This window comes from Neodiprion lecontei, chromosome 5 (genome assembly GCF_021901455.1).
Source record: "Neodiprion lecontei isolate iyNeoLeco1 chromosome 5, iyNeoLeco1.1, whole genome shotgun sequence".
NCBI classification, from domain to species: Eukaryota; Metazoa; Arthropoda; class Insecta; order Hymenoptera; family Diprionidae; genus Neodiprion; species Neodiprion lecontei.
Genome location: NC_060264.1, coordinates 12,469,173 through 12,478,765, shown reverse-complemented (window position 1 = coordinate 12,478,765; position 9,593 = coordinate 12,469,173). Strand labels below are relative to the sequence as shown.

At 36.7% G+C, this 9,593-nt stretch overlaps 2 protein-coding genes across 4 annotated transcripts; one reads left to right on the top strand and one right to left on the bottom strand.

Annotated features, from left to right (window-relative positions):
• Nucleotides 1–3,954: 3,954 nt before the first annotated feature.
• Nucleotides 3,955–5,109, top strand: LOC124294783. Its single transcript, XM_046741860.1, has 5 exons — nt 3,955–4,006; nt 4,104–4,289; nt 4,390–4,650; nt 4,765–4,894; nt 4,961–5,109. The coding sequence occupies exons 2-5, from the start codon at nt 4,182–4,184 to the stop codon at nt 5,107–5,109; spliced, it is 648 nt and encodes a 215-aa protein (XP_046597816.1). The 5' UTR covers nt 3,955–4,006; nt 4,104–4,181.
• A 752-nt stretch (nt 5,110–5,861) lies between these two features.
• LOC124294459 (protein ANTAGONIST OF LIKE HETEROCHROMATIN PROTEIN 1) lies at nt 5,862–7,344 on the bottom strand. 3 transcript variants are annotated; one of them, XM_046739550.1, is made up of 4 exons: nt 6,864–7,344; nt 6,642–6,782; nt 6,284–6,551; nt 5,862–6,057 (listed from the first exon to the last, which is right to left on the bottom strand). In XM_046739550.1, exons 1-4 carry the CDS (start codon nt 7,064–7,066, stop codon nt 5,995–5,997), a joined length of 675 nt encoding a protein of 224 aa, XP_046595506.1. In that variant the 5' UTR covers nt 7,067–7,344; the 3' UTR covers nt 5,862–5,994. The 3 variants fall into 3 exon arrangements, with proteins under 3 accessions (XP_046595506.1, XP_046595507.1, XP_046595508.1); XM_046739551.1 differs by having other exon boundaries at nt 5,952–6,114; XM_046739552.1 differs by lacking the exon at nt 5,862–6,057 and adding an exon at nt 6,189–6,212.
• Between the last annotated feature and the right edge of the window lie 2,249 nt (nt 7,345–9,593).

The following is a 9,593-nucleotide window of genomic DNA, read 5'->3' as shown; positions in this document are numbered from 1 at the left end:
TACGTCCAGGGTGATAAAGCCATCATTCTGAGGATCGACGCTGCCTTCCTATCGGCAGGGACTAATTGCGTGGGTCGTGGTCCACGGTTTGGCCAACCGTCTGACTGCACGACCTCAGGTACAGGCAGCTAGCTACTGTCTGTGCAAAAGCCGGTGGAGGTGAACAATGAGGCGTCTCTCTCCACTCGGTAACTTTGACCGAGAGGCACCCTGTGTATGCCTCTGCCAAAGAAGTCCCCGATGATAGGCAGCCTGGACTGTAAAACGAAGCGACTACGAAACCGTGCGAGTTGGTGTCAACGACGAAATCGCGAGCAGCACATTACACCACATCTAGCGGTAATTTTGGAAAACGTATGACCACGCAGTAACCAATATTCGCCACAGGGGGATGGCCTATTTGCGGTGGGGGTCAACCCACCAATCAAAGAAGAAGAAGAATCACCTCACGACAACCGCGAGATCGGCGAGCTGAACTACGACCTGCTATTCTACGCTTGACCTGCTGAGTGACAGCATCGTTCTTCCGCATCCTTCCGATTATCCTCTCGATTTCAGCTACCGATCCTTCTTCCTTTCATTCTACCATTATCGTATCTACTGTTTTTCCCCACTCTCGATCATTGTACTACCGTTAACTTCTTCCTATAAATTCAAGTCCTTTCCTTTCTTTCTACTTTCGTTTTATTATTCTAAGTTTAATTTAAAATAGAGTCAGTTTGTGTGCCTGAGGTCAACCGTTAAGGTAAGGCTTTTGCCTTTGAATTGTACCGTTACGAAGTTGCTCATAATTTCTATTCTTTCTTCTGGTATTTATCGACTTTGTGTGAATCATGGTCCACGGTTTAAAGTTGCACTAAGCCGCCGTGTGGCTGCATGATTTCGGTCATTAATATTATATTTATTGTTTCTTGGTTGCATCTTGTGGTGCCAGTTTTCTGTGAATCATGGTCCGCGGCCCAGAGTTGCAGTAAGCCGCCGTGTGGCTGCATGATTTCAGTAATTTATTATTTTCGTATCTGAGCGACCTCGTAACTGCCAAATAATTACTTCTCTTGTATTTATGATTTTTCTGATTATTTGTGAATCTCTATTATGCGGCTTCTGTATTTTCTATCGTATTTTGAGCCCTATTGGCTTCATATTTTATTCCATACTCTTTTTGTAATAGTAGTGTGCTTTATATTTTATTTCTGTTATCGCTTATTATATTTTTATTTATTTTTGTGCCTATTGTATCGTATATCGAGTTCCTTGGAGTACAAGCGAGCGTAGAATCACCCCTAGATATTACCGCATTTTTCTTTGTTACTATTGACCATTTTATATTATTTTTGCCTGTTATTTATTTCTCCGTATTTTGCTAAATTAAGTTCTGTGAATTATTCTTTTGTATTGCGGTGTATTTTAGTGTATTTCTCTATTTTGTGAACTCTCCAAAATTCTTTCACTCTCATAATTTTGTATTTTGTATTTTCTCAAAAGTTATATTTAGGAATTCATTATTTAATTCCTCAAGTACGTAATAATTCTAAATTGTCGAATCTACCGTTTCTGAATAATTCTACCGAAGGCTATCTAGTCGATCGTTTGCCGACTTGGTAAATTGTTACTGAATGTCAATCTCTCATACTGGATATAATTTATGGTAAATTTGTCGTATCATCTACCGAACTATCGATACGTTGTTTTATACCGATCGCAGTAAAGTTCTCTCGTTCCAATTGACAGAATAATAATTTTCGTAGCGTCATTTGCAACTTGGGTAAGATCACGTCGCCCAGTGACGTGTAGTTTTAAGTCAACTCTTGCATTATATCGCATCTCTCGACCTACGTCTATTTTTCTCTGTTAGCTACCGTCTCTCGTGTTAAAGCTACCGTTTGCTGCTATTCTACCGATATTTTTGTGAACAACGATTATTTATTTTATTAACTACCGCTGTCGATACCATCTTATTTGCCTGTCTCACTCATGTAACCTTCTCGACAATATATGATCGATTAACCCGTTCATCTTCCCTTTTGACTGGAGTTTATTCTTTACTTTGTTATTTTCGTTAATTCTGGAATTACTGTTAGCTGCCTTGAATTCCGCCACTCTACCGGGATGTACGCGATCGTACCTGTGCCTAGCCAGCCATACAACGGGTTCTCTATTTATCTCTTTTGTACGGTTTTGTGTTAATTTTATTGATTTGCATTATTGTTTGAAAATCGACGCTAACGCGTCTGGCGCCCAACGTAATTATTTTGTTATAGTTTGATATTGCGGATAAGTAGAGAATCGCGCCAAAGTGTCAACGGTAAGTCCTCATCCGAGGGTAACAGAATTTTGCGTTACAGTACATAAATATAATAGCTTTGTATATAGCTTACGTGCAATATTTCTGTTATTTATGTTTAGTTAGTTATATGTATTACTGTGCAAAAAATTTGCTAGTCATATCGTTATAATTATATATCTGATTATTCATTCCAGGAATACTTTCTGCAGTCGGACCAGACTGCGTGTATACCTGTATATTATGTAAATATTCTATAGCCTATTTTTTCATTACTATCTGTGACCTGCACTCGTGACGTACTACTTTGCATAGTTTGCGCTTTCTATAGAATTTATTTAGCCATATAATGTATACAATGCTCGATGCTTTGTTACATCAATTTTCTTTATCAAGATTACTGTCATGTTTCACTTATACTGTTTCAATTTAATTTCTGTGAGATCCTTCTCATACAGATTTCGTGATTATGTTTATTAAGTTTAAACGAGTTCAATTTTACTTTTACCATTTTATATAATTTTTTACCATTTTGTATTTGTTTGGTGCAAACCCGATCATGGTTGGGAGGTAGGGACGGGTTAGGCGGGTCTCTGTTTGATAGCGACCTCCACGTGGTGAGACCCAAGAGATTGATGATATTTTCGTTGTTATATCATGAATTTGCTCACAGCTATTCGTTGCATTTTCAATTTAAAATGACCTGTGACGACGTCTGGCCGGTATTCGTAAATAGTTACGTATTATTTTCGAGACTGTATTAGGAAGAGCTCTCAGCCGATCAAGCTATGCTTTGAGCTGCCTCAAGACAGTCCTGCAAATCGAACCTGACTATGAATACCGGCTATTAGACTATTACCAGTCACGTGATCGCATTGCGTAGAAATACGGACGCCGCGCCGGTGAATATAATTTTCGTTGAAATATGAAGAATGTATATCTATATCAACATACGTATAAGGAATTCTACGTCACGTCAATCAAAAAATGACCTCGTATTTTTTCAATCTATTCATACTTTTTTTCACATGAAATAAAGGTAAAAAGAATCGACACGCATTTTGGTGTTCGTCCGAATTATGTTTGTTTTCGAAAGTTACAAGACAATCATTCAATTTTGATGCAAAAGGAGCTCGCATATATCCGGTTCTATTCGACGTAAAGACATCATTTACAGTGCATTCGGAAGGTGAACGAATAAGCTTTCATAAAAAAAATGCAATGTTGAACATTATTGAAAATCCCAATTTTCATAAACAATTCAAATGTTAGACGATTTTTACTTTGTGACGTTGCACCTAGAGTGCGTTCCACTAAGCGTTCACAACGATCAAAATGCTCCTTTAGCCGTTCCACATAACGACCGCGGTCGTTGTGGTCGCGGCGAAAACGTCACTCATGACGTCATGACTAACGCTCACGCGAAGCTCACAACGACCCATCTCAAAAGGTGGGTCGGAGTGAGCGTTGAAAAAGTCAGCGGCACTTTCAAAACTAAAAGTCACAAAAATGGCGACCGTGACATTGACACTATATAATGCGGAAAAAGATATTTTAGTAGATGTGGATGTTTCTGCAGCAGATGCTCAACGTGCATCTACAGGTAAATATAATTATATGAAACAATTGTAAAAAAATTAATTACAGCTTATAATGAATAAAAATATATTTATTTTTCCTTAATTCCCAATAACATAACCTATCTTTATGAATGAAAACTAAGTGAGCTGATGTTTAGAAATTTTGTGATTTTTTTTATTTAAAAAACTATGACAAATATTACAAACATTCACTCATGAAAATTTTATCTTTATTATAGATGCAGAATTTGCGACACGACTTTTGAATAAAGCTTTAAACGAACAACCACAAGCATCAACGTCTGTTGATCTTACTGATGAAAATCTTCAATTTTCTGAGGCTGACACAGATCAATTTATTGATCAAGAATTCCTCACTACAGAAGATACTGTTTATTCCAACTCTGAAACTCAAGAAAGCGAAGGTATTCATAAACAATGATCAATTGTATAATTATCTTCATTATTACATGTAGTATGTAACGGAGTTAATTAACTTTGTAATTGCATTTGTTTATATTTCAGCTTCTTTGTATAGGTGGAGCACGCCTTGTGTTTTTTTTATTATTAGAGTCTTATAGAGCATTGGAAAAAGATTTTTATAGTGGAAAAATATCCCAAAAGAACATTTGGGAAAAAGTTGCCAAAGAATTGAAGGTAAAAGGACATGATGTAACTGGACCACAATGTTCTTCAAAGCTACGAAGCTTAAAAAAAACTTACAAATCTATTAAAGATCATAATAATAAATCAGGAAATGACAGAAGGACTTGGCAGTTTTTTGATGTTCGTATAAATTCTTTAATAGTATTCTTAGCTTTAAAATGTAGCGAATTTTTTAATAATAATACAGACATTATTTCTTTCCAATCGTCGTAATGTATCATTAACTGTTATTAGATAATGGAAGAGATTTTTTCCAAAAAAGCTTGGTGTGATCCAGTTGCCGTTGCATCTTCTACGGGTTTATCAAAAAAATCATTAGAAACTAATGATAGTATGGGAGGATCTGATAGTGGATGTTCAATAAGTAGGTTAATTCCGTCTGAAAGCTTTGTTTCAATAAAATATTGTAAAAAATGGAATTTCATTTCAGAATCAAAGAAGACACCAGTTGCCACTTTATTAGGAAAAAGACTGAAGCAAAAAGAAGAACACGAAGCACAGAAAAATAAAAGACACGAAGAGCGAATGGAAATGGATGAAAAATTTCTCAACGTTCTAGAAAAATTAGCTAATAAATAATGAAAAATTTTAAATACTCCTTATAAATAAGTTTCAATATTTTTAAATTCTATTGAAAAAAAAAAAATTTTAAAGCATTAAATTATACGTACAAACTAGATTATATCCTTTGTACTATTATTTAGTATTTTTTTTTATTAAAAACCAAAAAGTACATTTAATGTTATAATAATTCCTTAATAATAAGTTTTAATATTTTTAAATTCAATTGAAAAAAAAGTTTTAAACCATCAAATTCTACGTACAAACTAGATTATAACCTTTTCACGATTATTTAGTATTTTTTTTTATTAAAAACCAAAAAATACATTTTATGTTATTATAATTAATAAAGTTTCATATTTACAAAATTCAATTTCGTGCAATTTTTATGTTCAATTTTTGTTATTGACTTAAGATTATTATGGTATTAACAAATTTTTTGGAAAATTTGAAATTTTCATATTCCGTGAAAATATTTTTTTTTCTTTGAAAAAATTTTCAACTGCCAAAGAAACTTTCATTACATTCTCATGATTTTAAGTGCTAAGGAATTATCATCCCGAACGGAAACATAGTTTACAATTAATCATCATAATTAATACAAAGAATTCATTATAATATCTCTTTTCAAAATTCCTGCATTACGTCTTACTTCGCGTGAATTATTACCATTATTTTCGTCATTAGGTTTGGGTATAGTGATAATAGTTATTTCATCTTCTCGTAAAATACAGATATTATGAATAACGCAACATGCAACAATATACTCTGCCATTAAATCGACTCTTGCCATTGGTAGACAATTTAATAAGCTCCTCATTCGTCCTTTCAATAATCCGATGCATCTTTCAACAGTAACTCGAGCAGCTGATTGACGATAATTATATTTTTTCTGCTTCTCACTTAAATGTCCATTATCTCGATAAGGAGTAAGTAAGTGCTGATGTATTTCATAAGCAGAATCACCTAAAATATGACTGTCTTCAGGAAATGCATTGTCATCGTTCAAGTACTCTGCAACTTCTGACAAACGAAAAACTCTGATCATGAACAGATCCTGGATTTCCAGCATAACAATGGGTTATCGGAGCCTTGTGGTCACATACCAGCTACAAAACAAACTTAACTCCTTGTAAATCTATTAAATTATATACCAAAATTAATATACTTAAATGTAATAGTAATTAAATACCTGTAGTTGAACAGAATGGAATCCTTTCCGATTGATATAATCTACTGGATTTTGTTTTGGAGCATTTATACGAATGTGAGTCCCATCAATGGCTCCTATTGTTTTAGGAAAACCACTTGCTCTCTCAAATCCACGCATTACTTCAATAGCACCATCTCCCGTAGGCCATTGTATAAATCTTGAGGCTCTTCTGAATAAAGCATGACAAACTCGACGTACAGCCCTTACGGCAGTAGCTCGTCCTACGTTAAATCTGTCGCAGACGGATCTACCATAAAATTAAAAGGCCAAATTTTAGTAACATACTTCTGAACTGTGCTACATCAGACTAAGTAGTTTATTTCTAAAATGATGTAACCTGTAAGAATCTGTTGTAGCCATTTTCCAAATAGCAATCATTAATTGATGATAGGAGGAAATTGTAGGGCATCCAGGAACGTGTCGAACTAAATCTTCTCGTATTAAGTCATGTAAATAATTAAATGTATTTCTTGAAAGTCTAAAAATAACAACATAAACCTACATAAGATAAATTTTCTTAATTTACTATGTTATAGGTATGCAAAAGGAAACCATTTACCTGAAATGACTTTTGAATTCATCATCTGAATAACGATAAATTACGTTATCGTAATCAATAATACGTGGTCGAAGTTTTCTTTTTTCACAATCATATTTTTGTAAAATTGTAGACCATTCTTCATCTGAACTGGATGAACTACTACTTTCTGGAGCATTATTACGACGCATTACTAAATATCCAACTGTTGCCGTCAAAGACATTTTAATAATATTTGAACGTAAGTTAATTAAATACAACCCTGATTAGCAGTGTAATCAATAATTATTTGAGTTTATTTTTAAGGCTTACAGATTAAAACTTAACCTCTTCAATATTTTGTTTTCTTTTCACTAGCTCGCCATTTGTATTATTTATCTCCACGCTCAAAACGAACCATAATCTATTCCACTTGGGTTTATGACAGTAACGCTCGCAGGCAAGTGGAACGGGAAAAACTGTGGTCGTGAGCGTGATCGTTGTGAACGCTTAGTGGAACGCACCCCTAGAGTGCAAGTCACAACAAACCCCAAACCCGCGGGGAAGAGCCGAACGGGTGAGTCCCGGCCCGTCGGGAAACACCCGAAGCTAACCGAAGCCCACCGACGCTCGGCTGAACCGAGCGCCAGCCAGCAGTACGACAGCGTCTTACCAGGAAGAACGACGTGACAAACCAGAAAGAAAGAGGAAGAGAGAGAGAGAGAGAGAGAGAGAGAACGACGAACCCGAAGAGACCAGAAACTCAGACGCCCCCCCCCCCCCCTCAACACCGCCACCAAGACACACCGACGACACCAGGTTAGCCTGCAATCTACAGCCGATCTGCACCTCCTCCCCTTCCTCCCCCCACAATACCGACCCTTCCTACCACACACTCCCCGTCGCCCTACACCTCCCCCCCCCCCGCAATACCGACCCTTCCTCCCTCACACTCCCCGTCGCCCTAGACGCCCCCCCCCCGCGCGTACCTGTAAGTTAGAATTAAGTGACGCTAAGGGCTGAGGCGTGATCAGCCACCGTTAATGTCTACAACCCCTTTGTATCTTTAGTAGTTTTAAGTCGACCCCCCCCCCCCTCCCCCCGATCGCAATACGTGTACACTCCTCACAAATACAAACACAAAGTTTTACCTATTCAATCAGCCTCGACTTTCTCGCCCCGTCTCTAATTGTTCCTCCCTTCCACATTATTAGTGCGGACTCAAAACCCGTCACAACTTCATTAATAACAAGTTTTCGAATTATAAAAAAAATAGTTTCGGGTTCCTTATTAAATTCTGTATTACTAGTAAATTTTTCAAGTGGAATCTGAAAGGAGTCTACTTTTTTTTTATATCATTCATCAGGTGCTGCGTCGTGCCGAGCGCGATACACTGGGCTGTTTAAAAGTATTTCAAACCGAATGCCCGTGAGGGGTGGAAGAGGCTAGCCCGCGTCACCCGCCCCACTCCGGCGACAGCTCGGTTGCTCCGTCTTACTTGTTTCTTTACCCTCTCTCTCGCCACGGTTAACGCGGGAAGCGGAGTAGCCCGCGCTTTCTAGCTAGGCAACGCCCTTAAGTTCCTCCTCATTCCATGCACCGAAACCAACTTCTCCGTTGCAAGCAATACCCCAACCTGAGCCTGAGGCATCAGAGAATATCTCTAGTTCAAATTTATTCTGGCGAATTTTATTGTTACTAAAAGAAATTTTTTCTTCCCACCAATCCATATCCGCTGATAAGGAATGTGGTATAACCATCGTAGCTGAATAGTCTAAATCGTTTTTTAGTAATCTGAGATACTTTATTCTCTCTAACCCTTTAGAATAGAGCCACCCATACTGTATGGCTGGGCACGCCGCGACAATGCAACCGACTAGTCTTGCAAACTCTCTTATAGTACAAGTTCCCCTACCTCTTAATTCCTTTATTAAATTGACAATTTGTTGTCTTTTTGACTCTGGTAGTTCAATTGTCATATTTATTGAATCTAAAATCAAGCCTAAAAACTGACACCTATTCTGTGGAATTAAGCTACTTTTCTGCCTATTAATGATAAAACCCAAGGACTCTAACGTCTGTATAGTTAAATTTAAGTTTCGTAAACAATCATTACATGTATCTCCAAAACATAACCAATCGTCTAAATACACTACCGATAGCAAATTCTTGCTCCTCAGAAAATTTACTACTGGTTTCATAATTTTCGTATATAACCAGGGGGCTACATTCAGTCCGAATGGGATACAATTCCATTCGTACCTCACAGTATTCCATTCAAAACATACATATTTTTGACTTGCTTTATGCAACGGAATTAAGAAGTAAGCATCTTTTAGATCTATCGAACCCGTAAAACATCCCTCTGAAACTAATTTCGAAGCTGTCCTAAAATCCTCCATTTTAAAATGATTTTTAGGAATGAACCTATTTGATTTCTTCAAATTTAATACAAATCGCATCTTCTTATTTGCTTTCGGCACTAAAAAATAAGATGAAACAAATTGTTTACTTGATTTCGAAACTTTCTTAATCGCTCCCAAATTTAATAAATTTGCTATAGCTTCTCCCAAAAGGGGTTCGTCTTTTTTGTTTAAACAATTACGTCTCGGAGCTTTCTTTTGAAATGGTTTAGAACTAAACTCTATTTTATACCCTCTTAGGCATTGCAAAATAAATGAATCACTCGTTATATCGGACCAGGCATTTAAAAACTGTTTCATACGTCCCGCTATACGACCTACCGCTTCTACTTCTTGAAGTTCGCGCTGG

Excerpts from the sequence above, each read along its gene's own strand:
- LOC124294783 (XM_046741860.1), top strand. The coding sequence starts at position 4,182 with ATGAAAATCTTCAATTTTCTGAGGCTGACACAGATCAATTTATTGATC. Across the intron at positions 4,290-4,389 it reads TGAAACTCAAGAAAGCGAAG|CTTCTTTGTATAGGTGGAGC; the intron begins GTATTCATAAAC and ends TTTATATTTCAG. Across the intron at positions 4,895-4,960 it reads TGATAGTGGATGTTCAATAA|AATCAAAGAAGACACCAGTT; the intron begins GTAGGTTAATTC and ends ATTTCATTTCAG.
- LOC124294459 (XM_046739550.1), bottom strand. The coding sequence starts at position 7,066 with ATGTCTTTGACGGCAACAGTTGGATATTTAGTAATGCGTCGTAATAAT. Across the intron at positions 6,783-6,863 it reads GAATTCAAAAGTCATTTCAG|ACTTTCAAGAAATACATTTA; the intron begins GTAAATGGTTTC and ends TGTTATTTTTAG. Across the intron at positions 6,058-6,283 it reads TCCATTCTGTTCAACTACAG|GTGATTCTGCTTATGAAATA; the intron begins GTATTTAATTAC and ends GTCATATTTTAG.